At 34.1% G+C, this 23,370-nt stretch overlaps 7 protein-coding genes across 11 annotated transcripts in view; 2 read left to right on the forward strand and 5 right to left on the reverse strand.

Moving 5' to 3' along the window:
* The window catches only part of LOC104742754, a 3,366-nt gene extending 2,451 nt beyond the window's left edge, over positions 1-915 (forward strand). Inside the window, exon 3 of one of the 2 annotated variants that reach the window (XM_019235199.1) lies at positions 71-915. In XM_019235199.1, the coding sequence (XP_019090744.1) occupies positions 71-862 (792 nt within the window). In that variant the 3' untranslated portion in view covers positions 863-915. Of the gene's footprint in view, positions 1-44 lie in introns of both variants that reach the window. The other variant, XM_010463790.2, reaches the window with a different exon arrangement.
* Positions 914-3,174, reverse strand: LOC104742753 (PTI1-like tyrosine-protein kinase At3g15890). 2 transcript variants are annotated; one of them, XM_010463789.2, is made up of 5 exons: positions 3,024-3,174; positions 2,817-2,926; positions 2,364-2,511; positions 1,902-2,164; positions 914-1,780 (listed from the first exon to the last, which is right to left on the reverse strand). In XM_010463789.2, the coding sequence occupies exons 2-5, from the start codon at positions 2,858-2,860 to the stop codon at positions 1,174-1,176; spliced, it is 1,062 nt and encodes a 353-aa protein (XP_010462091.1). In that variant the 5' UTR covers positions 2,861-2,926; positions 3,024-3,174; the 3' UTR covers positions 914-1,173. The 2 variants fall into 2 exon arrangements, with proteins under 2 accessions (XP_010462091.1, XP_010462090.1); XM_010463788.2 differs by lacking the exon at positions 3,024-3,174 and having other exon boundaries at positions 2,817-3,017.
* Positions 4,112-5,058, reverse strand: LOC104742756. Its single transcript, XM_010463794.1, has 2 exons — positions 4,779-5,058; positions 4,112-4,389 (listed from the first exon to the last, which is right to left on the reverse strand). The coding sequence occupies exons 1-2, from the start codon at positions 5,026-5,028 to the stop codon at positions 4,241-4,243; spliced, it is 399 nt and encodes a 132-aa protein (XP_010462096.1). The 5' UTR covers positions 5,029-5,058; the 3' UTR covers positions 4,112-4,240.
* Positions 6,123-7,548, reverse strand: LOC104742757 (26.5 kDa heat shock protein, mitochondrial-like). The gene is made up of 2 exons (XM_010463796.1): positions 7,022-7,548; positions 6,123-6,652 (listed from the first exon to the last, which is right to left on the reverse strand). The coding sequence occupies exons 1-2, from the start codon at positions 7,305-7,307 to the stop codon at positions 6,234-6,236; spliced, it is 705 nt and encodes a 234-aa protein (XP_010462098.1). The 5' UTR covers positions 7,308-7,548; the 3' UTR covers positions 6,123-6,233.
* LOC104742758 lies at positions 11,284-12,474 on the reverse strand. 2 transcript variants are annotated; one of them, XM_010463798.2, is made up of 2 exons: positions 11,818-12,474; positions 11,284-11,735 (listed from the first exon to the last, which is right to left on the reverse strand). In XM_010463798.2, exons 1-2 carry the CDS (start codon positions 11,969-11,971, stop codon positions 11,491-11,493), a joined length of 399 nt encoding a protein of 132 aa, XP_010462100.1. In that variant the 5' UTR covers positions 11,972-12,474; the 3' UTR covers positions 11,284-11,490. The 2 variants fall into 2 exon arrangements, with proteins under 2 accessions (XP_010462100.1, XP_010462099.1); XM_010463797.1 differs by having other exon boundaries at positions 11,284-11,738; positions 11,818-12,470.
* On the reverse strand, positions 18,095-21,985 carry LOC104742761 (phospholipase D alpha 2). Of its 2 annotated transcripts, none has more exons than XM_010463801.2 (5): positions 21,899-21,985; positions 21,302-21,402; positions 20,791-20,897; positions 18,797-20,699; positions 18,095-18,722 (listed from the first exon to the last, which is right to left on the reverse strand). In XM_010463801.2, exons 3-5 carry the CDS (start codon positions 20,884-20,886, stop codon positions 18,289-18,291), a joined length of 2,433 nt encoding a protein of 810 aa, XP_010462103.1. In that variant the 5' UTR covers positions 20,887-20,897; positions 21,302-21,402; positions 21,899-21,985; the 3' UTR covers positions 18,095-18,288. The 2 variants fall into 2 exon arrangements, with proteins under 2 accessions (XP_010462103.1, XP_010462102.1); XM_010463800.2 differs by having other exon boundaries at positions 21,302-21,399; positions 21,899-21,984.
* Positions 22,007-23,346, forward strand: LOC104742760 (RHOMBOID-like protein 5). The gene is made up of 5 exons (XM_010463799.2): positions 22,007-22,296; positions 22,374-22,534; positions 22,615-22,784; positions 22,864-23,123; positions 23,252-23,346. Exons 1-5 carry the CDS (start codon positions 22,028-22,030, stop codon positions 23,322-23,324), a joined length of 933 nt encoding a protein of 310 aa, XP_010462101.1. The 5' UTR covers positions 22,007-22,027; the 3' UTR covers positions 23,325-23,346.

A 23,370-nucleotide genomic window follows, 5' to 3' on the forward strand; every position in this document is an offset into this window, starting at 1 on the left:
TCTCACTAAAGAACACTTGTTCTTCCTTCATAACCTTCTCAATGGTGATGGAGTCCAATGCATTGCTCAGTTTCGCAAAGATGTTCTCTTTGATGATTACCGTATATCGAGTCAGAACGAGGACCGTATTGCTTTCTCCTTGGATGTTGCTCTTTTGTATAGAGCGGTGAAGAGCAGTGTTAGCATTTGTACTGAGTTCAGTGGTGGGTTAGCTTCTAATAGATTGCAGATCAAATTGGTGAAGAAGCTTCCTCCTAACTGTACACAGCCGATGCCGTTTCTCACTTTTGAGACTAAAGGATACAAGTCTGCTGTTATTCAAGATGTTCCGATTTCGAAACCGCTGTCTCGGTCTCAAGTTATCGAGCTTCAGACTGCGCTTGACTCGGCTCAAGACTTGCCTCCGACTCTTGTTCAGGTACAAGATCCGAATCAGCTTCAGAACTTTGTGGATCATATGAGACATGTTGGGGATGTTCTTAATGTCACGATAAGCAAGCACGGTGATCTGCAAGTGCAAATCTCGACGACTTTGATTAGGCTTGGCACTGAGTTCCAGAGGCTTTCGGTTATTGGCGAGAAAACTCAAGCTCCTGTTGAGGATAGGAACTTAAGTGCTCAGGCTCGTTCAGAGAGAGCTATTGCTAGAGGTGATGCTCAGTCTGTGCAAGTGAGTGTAAAGCACTTCTCGAAGAGTCTTCAGTATCACTTGACCAAACCAGATTCTGCTTTCTATGGGATTGCTCCTCAAGGTGCTTGCTTGACAGTGATCTTCCAGTTCTTGGTTCCGGGAACCCGTCAAACCGATAAATCAATCAGTTTGCATTGCCGTCTTCCTGTGCTGGATCCAGGGTCCAACTGAATCTTCTTCATCAAAGGTTAACTCAGGGCTCATAATATATATGATCATATGTTTTTTATCAGAAATACTTTTTCTCATTAAGACCATATATGTACCACTCTACACTCTCTTACAACCTCTCAAGCATCAATGATCAAACTCAGAATCTTAAAACTGAAAAAACACAATTAAAAAAAAACAACTTAGCTTTTCTAAAAACAAGCACAGCCCACTCTAAAAAAGCAAACACAACCAAAAACAGATTCTCACAAGATATAAATAAAGAATATGTGAAATCGAATGACAGAGATTTTTATCTATTCTTGTTCTTGTTACTGATGATCTCTCTCTTCTGCAGTGATCTCTGAGCTTTCATCTAAAAGTTCCCCTACATTGTTTCCATTGAAGAGTGGATTAGCTTCATGTTGAGACATTTTCTCCTTTGTTTCATTCATCAGCATCTCCACAACTTCAGACATTGTTGGTCTCTTCTCTGGCTCCCTCTGAGCACAAATAAGCCCAATCAAAACTACCCTTTTCAGCTCGTCTTCCTCATACTTCCCATTCAGCCTTTGATCCACAATTTCACCAAACTTTTTTTCGTAAACCAAAGGTAAAACCCATTCGGTAATACCCTGTTTTGTTGTTAAGCTTGCCCTTTCAATAGGTCTCTTACCAGTCACAAGCTCCAGCAAAACAACACCAAAACTATACACATCTCCCATGTCTGATTCTTGTCCTGATTCGATACATTCTGGTGAGAGATACCCAATGTTATTACCCTTGGTGATTTTGTTACCTCCATTTCCTGCATCATCAGGCATCATCTTACCATATCCGAAATCTGTAACCCGAGCTTCAAATTCAGAGTCTAGCAGCACATTGCTTGCTCTCACATCTCCATGGACTATTCGAGGTGTGGCAAAATGGTGCAAGTAGCTGTACAAATACACAAAAAAAAAAAGCAAAAATCATTCAACAGTAGATACTTCCACTCTATATGAACTACAGTAGATACTTCCACTCTATATGAACTATCTTGATCCTGAAGAGGACTTACGCGATAGCCTGAGCAGAGGTTACAGCAATATTCATCCGCCTGGTCCAATCAAGAAGCGAATCAGATGAATGCTGACCATGAAGATGAGAGACCAGGCTCAAATTTGGCATGTAGTCATACACAATGAGTCTTTCTTGTCCTTCAGCACAGTAACCTCTTACACTCAATAGATTCTTGTGGCGGATACGGGCAAGAATCTCGACTTCTACAGCAAAAGTTATCTCTTCTCTACTACTCCATGCCTTCAATCTCTTGACTGCAATCTACAAACAACAACAACAACAAAACACATTACAATATGAAGATCAAAGAGACCAAAATCTACACATTGTGATTCTACTAACTCAAAACAGTTATACACACTAATTCGATACAATGCTGACCCGGAAAAGAACAGATATATCATTACTTGAGAACATAACAGATTTCTATATATCAAGTAAGTCATAGATATATCATTACTTGAGATCCATCCCATAGCTGACCCCAATAGACACTGCCAAATCGACCTTCACCGAGCTTGTTATCGTAATTAAAACTGTTTGTGGCTGCGTGAAGCTCCTTGAGTGAAAAAATCCTCCATGATGGCTCCGTTTTCACCTTCTTCTTCCTGTGTAATTTGTGACATCGAAACAAACACACCTTAGTTTCTTCTCAGGTCTATCAAATCCGAATCTTTAGCTTATCCAACAGTAGATTACAGTTCGAAAAATCCAAACTTTACACCAAATACCAAATTTTGAACATTAAATAGACTCCTCCTAGATTCAAGAGAACTCGAGAGAAATGATATAAATCACATAAACCCTAACCAAAACGGATAAAACCAAGAACAGATTTTTGAAGAACACAACAATTAGATAAAACCCATAAAGCCAAATCAAAGTTGAAATCAAGAGAAAAACTCATACGTACCGATCAAATCCCTTTCCACAGCAAAAGCAACTAAACAATTGCATCTTTGAAACAACCCACAAGCAAAAAAAAAAAAGTGATCTTTTTCGTTTCTACACTCTTCTTCGTTACTGCAAAGAGGACAGAGAAGAGAAGAGTAAAGGTAACGCCTTTTTTCAATCCTGGAGAATGTAACAGCAAAGCAAAAAAAAAAAAAAAAACAGAAACCTCTTTGGTGCTTAATGAGAGAGAGAGAGAGAGAGAGAATTCGATTTTACTTCTTGAAGAAGAGAAACATTTTTTTCTTAGAATATTCTTCGCCACTTTTTGAATGTGGGTTGTGTGTTTGTTTAGCTGTTTTAATTTGAAAATTTATACACTTTATAAAGAATCACATTATAATATTAGTGGGAATGATTGTGCATATCCACACATATAGTATTTATATAGTAATAGATTTAAAAGGTATTATTCTATGTATTATATTTTTGAATTTTTAAGCTTTCCTTCATGTCCTGTTGTTGATGACTCATGACAACTAATCAAAATTTCTTAAATTTGAATCTTGGTTCTTGCAAATTTTTTTTGTAGAAACAAAAGTTCATATATTAGATTTTTTCATGGTGTGTGAAGATCTCTTTGGGGATATATTTGTTAAAGATCAGATAAAATCTAATTAAACATAAGGAAGAATCTCTATTTGTTTTTTTTTTTTTAATGTTTTGGTCACCATAAATCTCTATTTGGTTAGATTGTTAAATAGTCAGTGTGGTCAGAAATAAAATGTTAGCTTTATATCATAAACTGCCATTTCTAACTTTCTACCAGCCTTTAACCAAAAGAGGTCCAACTAATCATGTGCTGGTTGATTCATTAACCCAGTTTTGAATAAGATTTGCCTAAATCCAGTTATTTCTTTTTCATATCATCAATAATCACAACCACTGTTTTAAATATATTATCTATCTATCTACAGAAATTGAATATTTGGGAAATTTTGGATTAGAGAAGCCAATCAAAAAGGGTATGCTGAAGCCCAACCAAGTTTAATGGCCCATTTAATGCCACAAATTCAAACATAAGAACCGCTGCCGTTTTACCCATTTGGCTGAATCACGCACAAACCCAATACACATCTACATCTTCTTCTAGCCATCTACACTGAAACCAGCATTCAGAAAACAATGATCCAAGAGCGTTTTGATCTCAATACAAAGTTACTTTAGTTTCATCACCAGCATGATAGCAAATGTAGAGCAATCTCGATAGCTCCTCCCACCGAGAGATATCGCAAAAGAATTTGTTTCCTTTTCATGTGAAGGAAGAAGAGCAAAATCTAGTTTCTAGTATAAACTGTAATGTTTGTTACAAGAAAGAATCATACTTGGTAGTAGTATATTATATATACACACACATCAATCATCACCACACCAAACTATCTAATACTACTTGAATCTCGAACCCTTCTTTCCTTTACCACTTCCTCTATCTCTTCCTTGTAATGCTGAAGCCCAGAAGAAGAGAGAGATCCAAATTAGTACTGCAGTAAAGATCTTTACACGATCTTGAATCATCGACGCTACTCCCACAAGACCTATACAAAGAAATAAAAGAAAAATTCTTTTTAAAGTCAATGAAACAAGATGTGACACCAAACCACAACTGTGAATCCAACTGATTGTTATAAAGACTTAAAGACCAAACATTCACAAGTTGTAAAAGGAGAAGTTTTCTAAATCTTTGTAATGCTTCCTTAACATAAACGGTCACAACACAAAGATCAAAACTTTAGGCATAAACCCTAATCGATCTTGGGTAATTCGATGTTTTCTGTATCTAAGAATCAATACCAGCAAGAAACTATTCCCAATTCGAATTCTGTAATGCAATTTCATCGAATTCGAATGATTGAAAAAACAAGAATTAGCAGTAAACAAAATCAAGAACTCAGAGTTGAAACATAGTAAGAAGGGAAAGACAAACTTGTGGGCTCAGTCTTGTTTTTAGGCGGAGGTGGGTCGGGACTAGGCGGCGTTGGAGGGCCGAGAGGAGCGACGGCGATGCGTCTTACGCGGACGGGAGTGGCGACGAAGAAAAGGGTCTGGGTCTGAGGATGAAGCCGAGACAACGGAGACGGTGAAAAGCACGACTGAGATGGAAGAGAGAGGCTTTGACGGAAGCGATGAAGGTAAAGGTTGGAGCTTGGACTTGTGTTGGAAAACGCTGTCGCCATTTTTCTTCACAAGATATTTTTGGATCTTACAGTTCGTTTTCTCTTTATTTTATTTTATTCATATTTGTTATTTTAAAAATTTAATAATAACTGATAATCAAATGTGTTAACATTACAAAAAATTTGTAAAAATTGTTCTTTTACACAAAGCAATTTTTTCCTTAAAAAATATTCAAATATTATAGTTTATTCAAATATTATTATATTTTTAACAAAAAAAACTGAACGATACACTAATTTTTTTTCCTTTTCGACAAAAAATCAGTTCAAATGAACTAATTGGAAGGGAAATTGTTTACAAACAAAACTTGATGTGGAGATGTACGCGTTTGGCATGCCAAAAAATCTGCACTTACATTAGCATTTCTAGAAACTAAAGATAAAGAGAAAGAAGAAAATTCCTCCATATCAATCTTGATGTCGTCAAGGTACACCGAGAAAGCTGGCCAGTCGGAAGGAGAAGACACCATCTTCACCAAATCTGAACAGTCTATATAGAAAGCCACCTCTCTGAAATTATGGCCGNTTCACAAGATATTTTTGGACCTTGCAGTCCGTTTTCTTCTTTATTTTATTTTATTCATTTTTTATTGTTTTTTTTAAAATTAATAATAACTGGTAATCAAATGTATTGTTTTTTCCTTCTTTCTTATCATTAACATTACAAAATTTTGTAAAATGTGGTATTTTACACAAAGCAATATTTTCTACTATTTTCCTAAACATATTCAAATATTATAGTTTATTTCAAATAAGATTATTTTTTCTGAAAAAGAAACTGAACAATACACTAAAATACTGTATTTATTAATAACATATAATTTAATGCGTAACAAAATGGAAAATGGAATATGTAGAACATGACTACATGTATAGCATACAAAATGAGCAAAAAAAAACAAATCACTAATACTGTGCATTACAGATATGGACTTCTTGTGTTTATATTTTTGGCTATATTTTGCGTACAGTAATTACGAAATTAGCATACAAATAGCAAATCAAACACCCAAACAATACAGCATTCCTTGCTTGTTCATTTGGTCTATCATATTGTATCATCACTTTTGGCTTCTTTCTTTTGCACAGATCAATTACTGTAAATAGCAATTTATTCCATTCGCATTACAAACATAAAACGAGTACAACATTCTTGGCTTATTCCACCAAAAGAACCAAACACAACACTCGTACCACTTAGGCTCTTACTCAACAGATATCTCCTGAACATCTTTCTTTGGCTTCTCCGTCCTAGGAATCACAACATTGAGCACACCGTTCTTGAGCTCTGCTTTGATCTCCTCAACCTTAGCATCATCAGGCAACGACAAGCTCGTGTTGTAGTAACCATAACTCTTTGAAGACCAGTACTCGTCTTCTTCAGGTGAGCCTTTTTCTTCTTCCGCCTTGTGTTCTCCTTTAATCACCAAGACTCCATCATCTACCGTGATCTTCACGTCATCTTTGGTTAGCCCTGGAACATCGTATCTGAGTTTGTAACAGTCGTCTTGCTCTTTCACTTGACCCATTAGTTGGGATGTTCTAATGTTGAAGTTGTCGAAAATTCTGTTTATGTTCTCTGTTGCTTGCATCAGAGCGTTTCCTAGACTTGGAGTGAAAAACTCTGTTTTCAAGCAAAATGAGAGAGAAGTTAATTAAGTTGATGTGACTTATGCAACGAAAATGTAAAATAATCCAAAATTTCCTGTTATATATATATATACAAAAAATCTTGGATCGTTTTAACGAATATCTAAATATCCAAAATTTCAAAAGTCAAGATTTGCAACGGTTCCTCTTGAATTTTTCAGAATATAATTGTAATGTGATGAAGAACTCTTATCATTTTATAATTTTGATAATCAATCTAAAAACAGAACAAAAATAAAAGTAGTGATAATTTTGCTAAAAATGTATTTCAATGATAAAAAAAACTAAAATGAAATTATTCGTGCTTCTGATAATTATATAGATCAAAGAAATACAAACGTACCATTTAGGGCAGGAGCGAAGTAGCCATGATCGTCAGTGTTACGCAAGAGACTTTTGCGGCCACGTCTCCGGGGGGTATTGCGTTGAGGAGATTTCTTCTCGGACACACTCACTTGTGTGTTCTTCTTTTCTTCTAGTTGTTCACTAGTAGTCGAAGTAGCCATGTATCTGTTTAGCTTCACTGGATTATGTCGATTACTGGCCATACCCCTTTCACAAGATTGACCAATCAGACTAGGAGACAATTTTTGTTGAAGGTTTCTCAAAGCTAGACGAGCTAGAGCCATTGTTAATTTGCAAATCGATATTTCTCTTGATTCTTTTTTTTGTTTTCTTGTTATCTTTGGGTTTGAAAGAAAAAGCCAAGAATTGATGGATTTATAAGGATGGGATTAGGGTTTATGGTAATTGTTTCTGAGAGGTGCTAGAAGTTTCGAAGAGATTCTGGGTTTATTTCACTATGGAACCTAAACCCGAGTAGGTTCTTGTTTCTTCTAGTTCTACAACATTTTTCTGGATAATCACAAGATTCTTTTCTTTTCAATTTTTTTTTCTTTCTTAAATGGAATTTATAAATAAAGATGATGAATAATCGTGACACAAGACCAAACCACCTTGAGCTAGCAAATTCTTAGAAAGATCAAACATCATTTTCGTTTATTCTTGAAATTCTTCTTTAATTTTTAATTATTTTTTAATCGAATTTACAACATATAAACTAGAGACTTTAATTTTGTCACCGTGTATAAAATTTGAATTTCCAAACAACTGTGGCCACTCTATTGTCAGACATTCAATACATAGTTGTAAACGGTACACTGGAACAAATATTAGATTATCAAAATTCAATTGTTTTTCAGTTTGATTTATAAAAAAAAATGTTCTTTCTAAGGCAACTTTGACGTCAAATCTCTCGTTTTACAATTTGTCTAACCAATTTACCTATTATTAATTTATTACAGTCATAAGTAGATATAACTCGTTTTGATCCTCTAAATTTTCAATACCCTCAGAAACGAGAAATAAAATAACCCGTTTGATAATGGTAAAAGCTTGCTGTCATATTGATAAAAAAGCTATTATATAACAACAGGATGAAATGAAAAATAATAGTGCAAAGGCATGAACCATGCTTAAGGTTTTGCAACTAGAATCTACTTTGTTTTTCTACTTTAAAAAAAAAACCGTTTATAATCTTTTCTAAAAATCAAAAATGGGACCGTTTACGACATAAAAAGCCATGTGTCCAAAGCATTGTCGAATTATTTAGCTTTTGGACCGACCTTATCCATCTTTGGACCGTTGTTGGCTCACTCAGTGTTTCTTTGTTTTCTTCTCCTTTATATTAAGCACGGATCAACATTTAAAAAAAATATATAATATAATAATAATTATTATTGTTATATTTTTTATAAAAAAATTATTATTGTTTGAGATAATATTTTCTAATTTCTATAAATTTATATATATCTTTTTTAATACTAATTATTTTATAATATTATAGTATTTTATTTTTTGATATATATTACAATTTTATAATATTTATTTGTTGTTTTTGCATCAATATTTTGTGAAATATGAAATAGTAATTTTAATATTATAATTGTGACCAAATATAATTTATTAATTTATCAACTATATAAGTTTAATTTTACCAACCCGCCAATGTGAAAATTAAAACAAACATTTTTCCATAGATTGAGTAATATATTTTTTACCGTAAAAAAAAAGAGTAATATATCTTCGTTTTAAAAAATTCAAATCACACAGAAATTTTTTTGCATATTTATTAATCATAAGTATTATATGAAAATTCCAAACAATTTGTAAATAAATAAAAGAAAGATGATAGGAGGATCATAATTTGAAATCTTAATAAAATCTTCGAACTCTAGTTATTAAAAATAATTTTATTGTATACTTGGATATAAAATCTTAATTTTGAAATTCTGATTGGTTCATATTTTTTAAATATTTAGTAATTTTCGTCCATAATTTTATTAGAGAGAGAAAATAATTTTTTTAACTAATAATTATCTGTATTTTGAAAAAAATCTTAGCTGTTATTTTAATTTTTTTTCAACCACAAATTAGTTTTGATTTTTGAATAGATTTTTTTTTGTTTTCTAGATTTTTTCTCATCTCTGAGGGTTTTCTGTTTTTTTTTAATTAATTATATTTATTTAATTAATTAATTAATTAATTTTAATTAAAATTTTCAAATGGCAATTAAATGTAATTTTTTATACATTTAAAGTTAGTTTTATATTTGTACTTCCTAATTAATATAGTAGTATTAAACAAATATAAGAGTAATGGTAAGTTAGGTTACACTTAGTGGGTAAGCTTCTTGTGAGAAAATAAATAAAATTAGACTACTACTAGTATCTTTCTTTTTCTCCGGTTAATGTTAAACTAGTTTTAAACAGAGGCTATGGTCCTGATTGGTTTTAATGGTTTTACATATTTATCAAGGCTTGAGCGTTCGGATATCGGATTGGATTCGGTTCGGATTTTTCGGATTTTGGATTTTTGGGTATTGACTCTAACATCCATTCGGGTATTTATAAATTTCGGATCGGTTTCGGTTCGGAGGTGGATTTTGGATCGGTTCGGATATGATTGTGGATAACCAAAATTAAATAAAAAATCATTGGACCATGTTTTTATTTTAATATTTTTTAATCTTATTGTACCCAAATAACCATACTAATAGAGTATTAAAACAAAAAAAGATATAAATTAAGTAAATGACAAGATTCTCATGGAACCATACAAATACATAAAGGATATAAGGCATATCAATCGGAATATTAAACTATGTCTTATATGTTCGGTTATGTTCGGATATCTATTGGATATCGGTTCGGATCATATAATATCCGATATCCAAAATAATGAAAGCTAAGAACCGATCGGTTATTTTCTTAATATTGGTTCGGTTTTAATCCGCTTATTTTGGTTTGAATACAGTTCGGATTTTCGGATTCGGATTTTATGCTCAGACCTATATTTATCTATAATACTTGAACATTTTAATCTAAACAAGAACTATTTTTAGACACGAACATTATATTTTTGGTGAAACGTCACGTGGTTTTGGCGGTTAGCAATTTGGACCGCCGGTTTGTTCCAGTTCACCATACACTGACATGTGGAGACAGAGCCGATGCTGACAATTAGTGGGCCGCAAGCCCCAAAATAATTAGGCAAAAAAAAAGTAAAAATAGGTGATACCGAGCTTCGAACCCATGACCTCATCAGCAATATTTACACCTTTTCCCAACTGAGTTAAAGGAAAATTTAGAAAATTTAGGGCCAAAATATTACTTATCCCAAAAATGGCCGCAAGCACATGCTTGGCTTGGTTAGCATCAACGCAAAAGATTAACAACTGATGAATGATGATATATACTTATACATATAGTCGTGTACTTTTTCTTCCTGATATTTTTAAGAAACCGTCAAATTTTGAAAAGAATACGAACCATCGATCATTCACATGTCTCATGTGTGTTATCTTATGAAGACTAAAGTTATATCATTGATCGATATATTACTTATGAGTCGTCGGTCGAATATTCGGAATATACACAATCATGCTTGCAGTTACACTGTTCTTCACTTTATGCAAAAGATTTGAGAGATAAACTAACATACTAATAATGTAAACACTTTATTGAATTAATCTATGTTTTAAAACATTTCACGACAAAAAGAAACAGTTGTTGCTATTTCTGTTTCAGATAAATATTTTGGATTCTAAGCTAAAATTTTAAAATATTTATGATGGTTCCACAAACATAAATCATCTGTCTCCAACACAATAACTCAAATCTGACAGCATCAAACCAACATTTATTTAACCGGTCGAACTACTAACAATTCATTTTTTTTTCTTCTAATAAATACCTCCCTAACTAATCTAAACATTAGTATTTTCACACATGTTAAGAAAATATATTAGAATATATAAGTAAATTAGTGATTAACATTTTTCTGTAATTCGAAATTGATAGTATGGCATTATCTTTCTTAAAGTCTACTGTTCTTTATTACTATTAGTCTATTAACTAATAAAATTCTTTTAAATTTTCTTAACCCTTAAAACCAGTTGATTAATAAAATATTTTTTCTTAATCCTTAAAACCAGTTGATTAATAAATAATAACATATATCCCTTTACTTTTGACTCTTTCAACATATATAAATCTGGATTTTTGTTTGATATTGGTAAATAATCGAATGTTTTTTACCCTCTCCTTTGTCGTTAAAAACTCTATTTCAAATGTAAATCACCTAAATCATTACATGGCTGATTTTTCTACTAGAAAAATTACATACAAGAATCATCCGAAAAGCTAATAATTTAGGTGAAATCACAATAATTATAATTATGGCTAAATCACAATAATTATACTTACATTTTTTTTTTGTTGGGGTAAAAAAGTAAAAGAAAAAAAAGGGGGCTCAATAGGAGCACTGAACACGATGAGCTCTGTCCCTGAGAATCCCATTGTACAAAGCTATCCGATTAGCAGGCATGTCGTTTCTACAAACCGAAACGGGTTTCTCCGGTTTAATCATCTGTTCCGGTACAATTCTCTTAAGATGTTGCTCCATCTTCTTACGATACTCTTCACCGTTACCTTTCGGCTCTCTCACATTCTCTGCAAATTTCACTTTCTTCTTCTTCTTCCTCTGTTTCTTCTTCTCTTCTGCATCAAAGGAAAAGTTAGAAAAATTTGTAGCCCTGAGGAGGATGATCGGAGAAGAAAGATCGGTGAAAAAGGGTACCTGAAGAAAGACAAGAACGGAGGAGGATTTGTTGATCTGATGTCTGAGTACCTGACGAGAATTGGCGGGAAATAGCAAGAAACAGAGCAGTGCTTGAGAAAACCATGGCGGTTGCGATCACTACGCCATGAGAACAACTTAGTATACAAGTCATGGTTGGTGTGTGTGTGTGTGTTGCTTTCTTGGGAGATTCTTTAGCCAAAGATTCAGAACAGAGAAGAGAGAGAGAGAGAGAGAGAGAGAGAGAGAGAGAAGGAGAGCAGAGGGAGTTGGTGATCAATGAATGTGTAAAGAGAGCATGTGTTGTGTTGCAGAGAGATTGTTAGTACCACCAACAACAAAGTCAAGTACTGTTTGAAGTTCAACGGTGAGAGATCTCTCTGCTCTCTTTTGGTTTAAATAAAAGTTTTCTTTGAGAATTTGAGTTTGAAAGAAATTAGTGAAAAAGGTCTTCTGACAATAAATCAAAAGGTGAAGTTATTTGTGTGTGTGTGTGTGCTGTCTTCTCTCTTTATTATCTTCTGTTGGAAAAAGTAGAGAAAGTGTGTGAACGATTGGGGTTTGGTTTAGTCACAGACTCAGAGACTCCAAAAATGAAAAAAAAAAAAATCAAGTTGGAAATGGGAAAAATCTTCTATCATAATTAGTTTCTTCATTGTCTTTAGCCTCACACCATATTTATAACTAGATGCAATGCATTGAGTTATTTTGTTTACATGTAAAGATAAAATTATAAAATTACAACTTTGTCAACAAATATTCTCACCATAATAATTTCACTATGTGGAAATAAATATCTTTACTGTCTTTATATATATGTATAGTATAAGTTAGTGATCAAATTTCTTTACTATTACTATATTTATGATTAGTTTTAAAATATCTATATATATTTTCTTGATTATAAACTACATTTTGGTGCATCTCATTTTTGTTTTATCTTTTAAAAGCATATGGAATAACTTTAACTAGACGTTTATAGATTAAGAACTTTATACGATTGTATTAAATTAAAATTTTATGCACGTGGTTTAATTTTTACTATATTCAATAATTTTTTGTAATAATATATTCAATTATATCTCTCGCCAACTTCTCTTCCTGTATTTTTTTTTCTCATTAAAAATGAACTATACGTGGTGTGTATATTTATTAAATAGAAAAAGAGAAATATGGCAAACGCAGCTGAATAAAACAATATTTGCGAATAATGGCAAATAATATATACTCCCTCTATTTCAAAATATAAGATGTTTTAGCTAAAATAAGCATATTAAGAAGTCTTTACTTTTAACAAGTTCAATCAATCAGAAACAATACTGCATAATATAAAATTCTAAACTAATCTAAAAGTTGCATACAAACTTGAAACATTATATATTATGAAACAAAAAATTTCTCTAAAACATCTTATATTTTGAAATGGAGGGAGTATTATTTTGTTTTTTTAAAAATAAACAATAAAAAGCAGGGAGATGTATAAAAATTGTGATGAAGAGAAATCTTAGAAGGACAAGGCATTGAGTGAGTGAGAGAGATGAGATTCTAAAGAGTTCAATGAATCTCTTCCACTCAGTTTGATCCGATCTCTATCATTTAAACATGAAGAAGACAGAAACTGGTGTTTACGTGAACATAGGCTCTTGCCAAGTGTCCCGTTTCAAAACCTAATTCTTGCCGCGTTTTGTACGTTAAAAACCTAATCAAAATACGGTACAAACATGTTTTGCATGAGATTGTTGATAAAGAGCCGAGGACTAGCCAATTATATAAGCCAACATGTAAACTCTTTGGAAACTTCTTGTATCTTTCCGATTGTGATATAGAAGACTAGACCAACTTCTCTTTCTCTTTCTTTGCCAAAAATAAATAAATTATTCTTCTGTATCTGTTTATAATATTAACATGAATGATTATAAGAAACTTTGTGGACCTAAATTCTAATGTTGGAACTTGGAACTCATTAGACTGAATTAAAATAGTTACATTGTAACTGACTAACTGTAGAGAATAATTGTAACTTCAAACCCAACTAATTATAATGATGGAATGGTTGAAGGATTTATACTAAGATTAGAGGGTTACCCCACTGTAATTTCAATCATGATTAACTTATTGTAAACGGTTTAACTTGTATATATAAACACCGATTTTTACAAGTTTAGAGGATTTATCTTGTTTTGGTTCAAGATTCTCCGGTTAATATAAGTTTGTAATTTCCATATTAATGTTTTTGTTTTGCAGTTCCGGGGTTTATGTATCACAAATCATATACTAATTTACAAGAGATAAGATTCAAGCAGCTATCATGGTACGGCTAGTTGTGTTTAGGATACTAACTACTTAAGAGAGAGACATCACAAGAAGTTAAGGTCTAAAAGTTATGACAGAACGTAAAGAAGAAAGAGATTGTCACATGGTTGCTTGACTTTGATGTCCTAAATAACGTCAACCACACACGTTAACTAAATTTCTTCCTTTTTCATACTTATCCACGATTGTTTCTGTTCTGGTAAGCCCGAATAATTTGTGGACTTCCGTAATCCAGTTTTGTTAAGATGTATTTGAGCTTTTGAGGTTGTAGAAAATTTCATATTCAGGTCCAATCTGATTTATATACAAGATAGGACTAATCTTGCCAAACGGCAAACGGGCCAAGTCGAACCGAACCCACTAAATAAGTTTTTCATTTTTTTTTTTTTTTTTTGCATTTAGTGATCAACCACAGATGAGAGTATAAAGAATACAAGATTTGACAGTCTCTAACTATTGTAAACTAGTTGTAGAACCGATTGTATCAGAATGAGACCGGGCGAACTCCTGATCACAAACATGCATATCTAGGATTAGGAATAAAGCCATGACTGTTTTGAAAGTGAAAGCCAATATTATATTTGCCTTGGCGGTTATATTTTGTTATAATATTCTAATGTTTTAACAAAAATCATAATATGTAACTTGTTTACTTGTTTGTTCAATTTAATTTATATAAAAAAATATTTATTTTTTCTTATTACTATTAGTCTATCTTAGTAATATTCCGGAAGTATATTTATAAAAATAACCAAGAATGTAAACACAATTACATCACAAAATTGTTGGCATATGTATTTGATTCTACGACCGTTAGATTATTACGAAATTGTAATGTCATGGGCAATGTAAGATCTAGTGGAGAGGAAAGAAATAATAACAAATTGTTGGCATATGTATTTGATTCTACGACCAATTCGACAATAACAACTTTATCAAGATAATTCAAAAATTAGTCAAACTGTCATATATATGTATTTCTATATAAAGCAAATTTTGTTCACCTATAGTTTGGTTCCTAAACACCCTTTGCATTGCTTATGTTTCTTGATTTTTGTATGACTAAAAAGCCACGCATTTAGAGTAAGTTCAGAATAAATTCTTATATTATTATGGTAACGATGTGTATGTTTACAACTTATGATGTTAGGTGTATATATAGGCTCGTATGCGCTTAATAAGAACTTTCAATGACAATCCAGTAAAACATTATGACCTTGGGATGTCAACTATTAAATATTAAAAATTTCAATTACCAAATAGTAGAAATATATATATATTTTTAAAAATTATCCTACAATATCAGGACTGTTTTTTTCAATCACTAATTATCGCGGTATAAAGACGGTGAGATAGTGTCACTACCGCCTTGAGATTGGGTTTAAAGAAAGTTGAAAAAAGTTGGAAGACATACGGGTTCGATTGAAGTATCACAATAAGATTTCTCTTAAGTCCTATGTTTACTTTAATTAATCATTTAATGATGCAGAGATAATTTAAGTAAACACAATTATTAAATCGAAAATAGTTAAACATTACATTCATAATATTCATATAATCCCTAGACCTAAACCGACGAACTAAACCAGACTTCCATCTCCATCTCCGGTGGTCGTGCTCATCCTGGTCACAACATCACTCTCAACATGACTCACAACATCATTGACAACATCACTCTCAACATGACTCACAACATCATTGACAACATCACTTCTCACTATCTTCCTCCATGTCTTTCCGAGCACTCCCTTAAATATATACCTCCAAGAGCAACGATTAATGTGCTGATTGCCAATATTCCCCACCAAGTAGCAGACTAATCATTCTTTTCTTTGGGAAAAAGAGTAATGTAATTGTTTGTCATCGGCAATGTAAGATCTAGTGAAGAGGAAATAAATAATAACAAATTGTTGGCATATGTATTTGATTCCACGACCAATTGTCAATAACATTTTTATCAAGATAATTCAAAAATTAATCAAACTGTCATGATATATATGTATTTATATATAGATGCAAATTTTGTTCACCTATAGTTTGGTTCCTAAACACCCTTTGCATTGCTTATGTTTCTTGATTTTTGTACTAAAAAGCCATGAATTTAGAATAAACTCATAATAAATCCTTATATTATTAAGGTAACAATGTGGTATGTTTACAACTTATCATGTTAGGTGTATATATAGGCTCATATGCGATTAATAAGAACAAAACGATTCCCAATCTCTCTTCAACTTTCCATTCCGTTCCTAGAATCTTAATACAAAGAAAAAATATAGAAACCTTTTCGACCAAAATTGTTTTAGTAAAGCTCTTTGTAACGGTAGTAGTGATGATAGTTTGGGTAGAAATAGAATCAAATATTACTCTTTAAACAGTAAGTGGGAGACAATACACTTGGAACCCAATATTAACTTTTCAGACTGGGCCATCCATGAGCAATTCTACTCCGACGAATGGCTCTGTCAATAACAACATTTTCACCTTTTTCAAACTAAAAAATAATATTTTAAAACTTTTTAAGTTTTTAATAAAAATATAATTTTAATTTTTAATATAATTTTAATTTTAATATAATTTATTATCTAAAATTGACAGATTATTTTGGTTTTGATCCAACCAATTACAACGTGCTTAAAGTAAACAAGAGTAGCTACGAGCAATGCAGAGATACCGATCTCATATCCAACGTGACATGAGGAGGACGAGATGTATTCCAACTCATTCAGCCAAAGCTTTATTACTTCATTTTATAGGGCTAGCTTTATAGTGTTTTAAAGCTAATTGATGTGTATTTTAAGTGATGTTGTTAAAGTTTCGTTTGAATAAAAATATTAGTTTCAAAATGATTTGTTTTTAATCTATATTTATGTTAAAATTACCAAAGATGAGATGATTCCATTTAGATAATACATTGAACAAGTTATGAAGGAAAAAGAGAGAACCCAGGCGTTTTTTTCTCCAGTTTAGCAGCTCAACACTCATAATCAAACAGACCAAAATAAAACCCATGGAAGTTGGCTATTAATGCGTGATCCTCGACGAGATCCTCTTTATAATATCTACATTTTGAACCTCTTTACACACGAGAGGATTGATCTACCTCCTGTAGAGTTATTGTGGAAATATTATGAATTAAGCATTGCAAGTGAGAAAAGAATGAGGTACAGAGGTATTAGTTTACGTTCCCCTGTGTTTTATGTTGACGAGAAAACCAAAGATTATGTAGTTGTTTGGGGGCTTAGAGATTGGTGTGTAGTTTATTTCAAGAAAGGAGATACCTCGTGGAACCAAATCCCACAAACTCCAGATTGTTTCCACATGGTTTACAAGGAACACAAGGTTTACTTCTTAAGCTACTTTTATGGTAGTTTTAAAATCTTCAATTTTGCTGGAGAGGTTGTAGAACAAACATTTCAATCTTGTTTTTGTGTGGAACTCTTTCATATAGGTAGACAACTTCGTCTACTAAGTAATTCATGGAGCATTTGGGACACACAACTTGTAGTCACCGTAACTGGAGATGTTCTCAAGGTTGAAAAATGGTGGAGAGCTAGGGATAGATCCTGGTCCTTTCGTCTTTTCAAGGTTTATTCATCAGGGTCAGGGTTCATCAAGGAACCAGAACGGATTCATTCCTTGGGCGACGAATTAATGCTTTTCGATCAAGGCATCACTGTGCTCGCCAATAACACTGATGGATTCATTAGTGATTCCATCTATTTCAAGACTACTCATGGAAAGAATACTAGTGATGATATCTTTATCTTCCATCCCGAGACACAGAAGACAGAGCGGCCGCCTCTGGACACATTATTTGATAGTTCTCCAATTCAATTCTATAGAGCTCATTGGTTCTTACCAAGTTTCTCTCATACATGATGATGTTGATCTCAAATTCTCAACAAACAATGTTGTTGTTGATTTTTTACTCTTTTTTCTTATAATGATGATCACGTTCCAGTTTAATAATATAACTTATATTCAATAATACCAAAAGTGATAATAGATAAAATTCATAAGTTCAACAGTAATTAGCAACAAAACAAGTATCAAAACAAGTACCAACAAAGCAACTACTATGGTTTTATAGCTCTTATTCAGCAAATGAAACGAGAAGAAAGTGTTATTTATTACCTATAGATACTGCCACTGAGCTTAGGTTGTAAGAATAGGAGGCATGTAATCAGATTTAACACCAAGGATACGTGCTTTTGTGTCCGGAAAGAATTCACATCCAGGAAGCTCAGTGATGTTCCCTTCACTAGCAATACCGATCGGGTAGCGAAGTAGATGACCAGGAAGATCATGTTCAAGTGACTCACTTGCGTAAAGATCCCAATACTTATCAGCAACACGGTTAACTTTCTGGATACATTCTTGGCTCGATGGTTCGAGGAAGGTTTCATCGAGCATTCCTAAATGTTCATACCACAACGACATGCGGAATCCATGGATTTGACCTCGAGCTGGCTGTCTTGTTGAGAGATGATATGGCTGATAGCCTCCCATTGCTATCTCTGAGTCTCTTGCACCATCCATTGACCTCTGGTTGATATTTGCTGATCCGATTATAATGTACTCATCGTCAACTGCAAAAGATTAGATGTTGAACAATTTGGTCGATATTAGAAACCATAAATTCTGAACGTGTTAATACTCTTACCTATCATCATTTTAGTGTGAACATAGATCATGAAGCGGCGTGCTTCCTGTGCTCTCATATAGTCAGTGTCTGGTTCAGGTTTCTCTGAAGGCACATACTCTCCATCTTTCTTAACTTCTCGGTTTCCAAGGCAGAAGAATGTTAGATAATCTCGAGGATCCTCACCCTCGAGTCCCTTTTCTCTAAGTGCCTTGATTACATCTTTGTACATCATCTCCATTGTTCTTTTCTGCCAATCTAATATAGCTTGAACTGATCCACTCTCAGGAATCCCTTCAGGCCACATTGGAACAACAACATAAACCTTAAACTTCTCTCCCGCTTTGATCTTGCTAACAATCTTCAAAGATAGCTCCTTTGGAATCAAATGCAGAGCATTGATTTCTTCAGGTTTGATTCCATCGGCGCTCCAAGCAAAAGAGCTTCCAAGGAAGTACTGGTTTTCGATATAGATGAAGTCTTTAGCTCGTCTTATCGCGTGAATGTAAGCATCTTGGATACTCCTGTCAATGATATTATCTTTTCCACTCACAAGACCTGCTTCAGCTGCAGCTTCAGGGGAGTCAGGAAATCCAGCAGCTGCTCCACCATCAATGGATCTAAACAACTGAACATTCCACACATCGTGATCCTCTGCGAACAGAACAGGAGAAGGCGGAATGATAACATCGCCAAGTTCTCTCATTTTGACCAAGATATCTTTACCGCCTTGTCTATTCCATCTCTGCTCAAAATTATACAAGACATCCCAAGCAATAGGTCCTTCAAGGCGACAGTGAATGTCATGCCACGGCTCTCTAGGACCACCTTTGGTTATCGCAGCGCCAGTGAAGTTCGGTTGATGGAAGTCATCGTGATGTGCAGTGTCCAACGTTCTAAACAAGGAGTGAAACGGAGTGTCGTATCTTCCATCACAAAGATCAAGACCACCAACAAAACTCACAATTCTTCTAGTTCTTGATCCTCCACTTGGCATTTCACTGTCTACAACAACAATCTTTTGGTGATGAGTGAACATAGTTGAGATTTGCAAGTTTTGGACAATGCTTCCACCATCATCAGGGTTACGTGGACACAAAATACAGTTCACGTCAGTTCCTCTGAAAAAATTCTCAGTTTCTTCATCATGAGTGGCCATAAGTCCATCTTTTTTCAGCACATCAACTGATGTTCTGTCATCCCAAACAAGCAAAATAACCTTAACACCTTCACTAGCTTTCTTCTTGAGTAGCTCACCAACAGTCACATCTCCTCCTTGTTTAGGTCTCCTCGAGTCCCTCACCAAAGAAATCTCAGTGTAAACAGACCAACCAGTAATGTAAATCAAGTGTTTCGCATTAGTTATGGCGTCGAAAATATCCTCCCAGCATCGACTTGCCTCGTAGTTCTTCCCTCCCGCTAGAGGGATCTTCGGGACAAAGTTTCCAGGGATATGAGCATCTTGATACAGAGAAACTTTGCAGCCTCTTCTCTGAGAGAAGAATGTGTAAGGAACTCCTGGAAACTTAGCACTTTTGATACCTCGGTTCCAGTTTTTATCCTTTTCAACACCAAAATATTGGAGTTTCACATGGATCTTTGATCCTCCAGCAATGGGGTTTTTCTCATTATCTAAGATCTCAACCCATCTGTCAACTTCTTCACCATGCAAAATATCTTCCACAGGAACATAACCTCTTCCGATCAATGTAGCGCCAATCGGATTAGCGTCTTTAACTGTGAATATAACATGTTTAGCCATGTGACCACAGTAAATATGAAAAGATTCATACCACTTTGGGTTTTTTGGTTCCTTTGATATCTTCCTAGTTCTTCCAACTCTTGCTTTCTCTAGATCGATTGTAGCGTAAAGCTGAGTTTCTCCTTTGCCAACACCAATTGTTTCTTCTACATTTGCTAGAATCTGGAAAGAATATTAAAAACAGAACACTGAAGAGATGAAGGAACGTTTTAGTAGTATCTTAACTTATAAATGAGAGACAAAAAAGACATACCGATCCTAAGAAACCTGATCTACCTCCTTCAGTATTGAGACGATCAACTTCATAGATTGTCGCGTGCAACCTTCCATGTAACAAAAACTCTTCCATTTTTTTTCCACCTGTAACATCATATAACAATATAACATATTACTCATACTCATACATTAGATTAGCAAAGTATGAAACACCAAACACCCCTAAATATTTATCTTAAGCAAATTTATGTGTGCAGAGAGGCATCTACAAGTAAAAGTCATTAACCGTAATCAGAACAGTTGAAATCCTGAATCTCAGGTAAACTGATCTCGATTAAAACAAAAATCATATCAGATTACCAGTTTGAGAGGGTAATCAAAATTCCACATTATGAACGACAACGGTAGAGTGCAATCAAAGCATATATGAGTTTCCTACTTGACTCAAAACAAGAATACCAGAAACCTGTATGTGATATGTGATCCCCAAGATAAACGTAAGACACAAGGTTTGCAAAGGAGAGGAAGATAAAAGAAAAAGAATCTACCTGCAAAATTCTCAGAGATTGAGAGAGATGGGAGAAGCTCGTTTAAAACAATTCAGTATTTGATCCGAGAAGGAAGCTGCTTTGTGTGTGGAGGAGCCCTGCTGAATGTTTCCGTGATATTAATAGAAGATGAAACGAGTTTTGCAAATTAACTAATTTAGTAATACTAAAAACACTGGCTGTGAGTTTAAAACGTTGACGCCTACTACGTGTCCAAATGCAGATTAATTAACGATACTAAACTCGCTCTCAAAAATGCTCTATTGATTATAAATCGGTTACTAAAAACAAGTTAGCCAAAAATAGATTAATGTCAAGACATGAATCTTAATTATTGCAGAATATACACAACAAACACATAAGAAATTACATTTCCAGGTCAATGTATATTTTGATGTATATTGTATGTGGTAGTTTTTTAAAAAGAATAATTCAATTTTAATCAGGTCGTTTTATTTATTTATTTAAATTTCCAATCTGGTTATGATTGGAATCCGTTTAATTTGGACCAAACACGAAACAAATTTACCGAACATAACTGCCTAATGTAATTAAGAAAAAAAAACAGAGAGAGACTAAAAAGTAAAATATTCGTACTTTGGCCACAAGATTGTCCGGATCTCTCTCTCAGCTTCACATTTTCCCACCAATTTAGGGGTTCAATCAAATCCTCAAACCTCAACCAAAAAGCCATCGAGGAAACGCGCGTGATACTCTTTTCCAGAAATGGGGAAGAGACCGCCGATTCCACCAGATATCGAACGCGGACCACCACCACCACCAGCGCGACCACAGTTTCGCCCGCCTATTCCCGTGCCATGGGTTGCGTGGCTCGTGCCTCTCATTTTAGCAGCCAACTTCATCGCATTCGCTACCACTATGTATATGAACGATTGTCCCGCAAGATCAGATGAGTGTATCTTGTTTGATGTCCTTGGAAGGCTTTCGTTTCAACCTATTAAAGAGAATATGCTTCTCGGTCCTTCTATTCCCACGTAAGGAAGGACTTGTTGATTCCACAATGTGTTTTCGTTTCTGTTCATGTTTCTGAAATCTTTCTTCTTGAATTCAGGCTGAGAAAACTCGGAGCTCTTGAAAGGAGACTTGTGGAGGAAGGTGAGAAATGGCGTCTCATCTCTTGCATATGGCTTCACGGTGGTTTCCTTCACTTGTTGGCTAACATGATCAGCTTAATGTGTATCGGAATGCGCCTTGAACAAGAATTCGGATTCTGTAAGACCCTTTAAACCCCTATCTATTTTCCGTCATCAAGATTGCTTTGATCTGATTTAAGGGTTTGGTGAAAATTACAGTGAGAATCGGAGCTTTGTATATGATCTGCGGGCTTGGAGGAAGCCTGATGTCTTGTTTAACAGATTCCCAAGGAGAACGTGTATCAGTCGGAGCATCTGGCGCTTTGTTCGGATTACTCGGTGCAATGCTCTCAGAGCTTATCACAAACTGGACAATCTACGAAAATAAGGTATAAAGATGTTTTCATTATTGAAAGCTGATCTTAATGGTGCAGTACTGAAAGCTGATCTTAATCTTTTGTGCTGTAGTGTACTGCACTTATGACATTAATCCTGATCATTGTACTGAATCTAAGCGTCGGGTTCTTACCGCGTGTGGACAATTCTGCTCATTTTGGAGGATTCCTAGCTGGTTTCTTCCTCGGGTTCGTCCTTCTTCTCCGTCCGCAATACGGATACGTGAACCCCAAATACATTCCCGCTGGTTATGACATGAAACACAAGAAATCAAAACACAAGTGTTACCAACACATCTTGAGGTTTACATCTCTAGCCATCCTTCTTGCAGGGTAAGTTCACAAAAGATTCAATGAACCATACAAAATGTAATCCCTGCAGGTGGATGACAAAGTAGTTGCATTCTCCATCAACACTTAAACATAGTAAATGATTAAAATTTTCCTTGAAATTTCTGCAGATTCATTGCGGCATATAGTAAGCTTCTCAGAGAACATACCATACAGAGCACGCCAATCAGAGATTTCAATTAGCAGCTTGTAGCCAGCAGACCAGTGACATATTCTCAAAAGAAAAAAG

The sequence above is a fragment of the Camelina sativa genome, chromosome 14 (assembly GCF_000633955.1).
Source record: "Camelina sativa cultivar DH55 chromosome 14, Cs, whole genome shotgun sequence".
NCBI classification, from domain to species: Eukaryota; Viridiplantae; Streptophyta; class Magnoliopsida; order Brassicales; family Brassicaceae; genus Camelina; species Camelina sativa.

Coding starts and splice junctions, on each gene's coding strand:
- LOC104742753 (XM_010463789.2), bottom strand. CDS start 2,860: ATGCAATTGTTTAGTTGCTTTTGCTGTGGAAAGGGATTTGATCG. Junction 2,165..2,363: donor AGCTATGGGATGGATCTCAA/GTAATGATATAT, acceptor TGTTGTTTGTAG/ATTGCAGTCAAGAGATTGAA. Junction 1,781..1,901: donor ACCTCTGCTCAGGCTATCGC/GTAAGTCCTCTT, acceptor GTATTTGTACAG/CTACTTGCACCATTTTGCCA.
- LOC104742756 (XM_010463794.1), bottom strand. CDS start 5,028: ATGGCGACAGCGTTTTCCAACACAAGTCCAAGCTCCAACCTTTACCTT. Junction 4,390..4,778: donor AAACAAGACTGAGCCCACAA/GTTTGTCTTTCC, acceptor TTCTTTGTATAG/GTCTTGTGGGAGTAGCGTCG.
- LOC104742761 (XM_010463801.2), bottom strand. CDS start 20,886: ATGGAAGAGTTTTTGTTACATGGAAGGTTGCACGCGACAATCTATGAA. Junction 20,700..20,790: donor GATCAGGTTTCTTAGGATCG/GTATGTCTTTTT, acceptor TATTCTTTCCAG/ATTCTAGCAAATGTAGAAGA. Junction 18,723..18,796: donor TCACACTAAAATGATGATAG/GTAAGAGTATTA, acceptor AATCTTTTGCAG/TTGACGATGAGTACATTATA.
- LOC104742758 (XM_010463797.1), bottom strand. CDS start 11,971: ATGACTTGTATACTAAGTTGTTCTCATGGCGTAGTGATCGCAACCGCC. Junction 11,739..11,817: donor CCGTTCTTGTCTTTCTTCAG/GTACCCTTTTTC, acceptor CCTTTGATGCAG/AAGAGAAGAAGAAACAGAGG.
- LOC104742757 (XM_010463796.1), bottom strand. CDS start 7,307: ATGGCTCTAGCTCGTCTAGCTTTGAGAAACCTTCAACAAAAATTGTCT. Junction 6,653..7,021: donor CTTCGCTCCTGCCCTAAATG/GTACGTTTGTAT, acceptor GCTTGAAAACAG/AGTTTTTCACTCCAAGTCTA.
- LOC104742760 (XM_010463799.2), top strand. CDS start 22,028: ATGGGGAAGAGACCGCCGATTCCACCAGATATCGAACGCGGACCACCA. Junction 22,297..22,373: donor CTCGGTCCTTCTATTCCCAC/GTAAGGAAGGAC, acceptor TCTTGAATTCAG/GCTGAGAAAACTCGGAGCTC. Junction 23,124..23,251: donor CTAGCCATCCTTCTTGCAGG/GTAAGTTCACAA, acceptor AAATTTCTGCAG/ATTCATTGCGGCATATAGTA.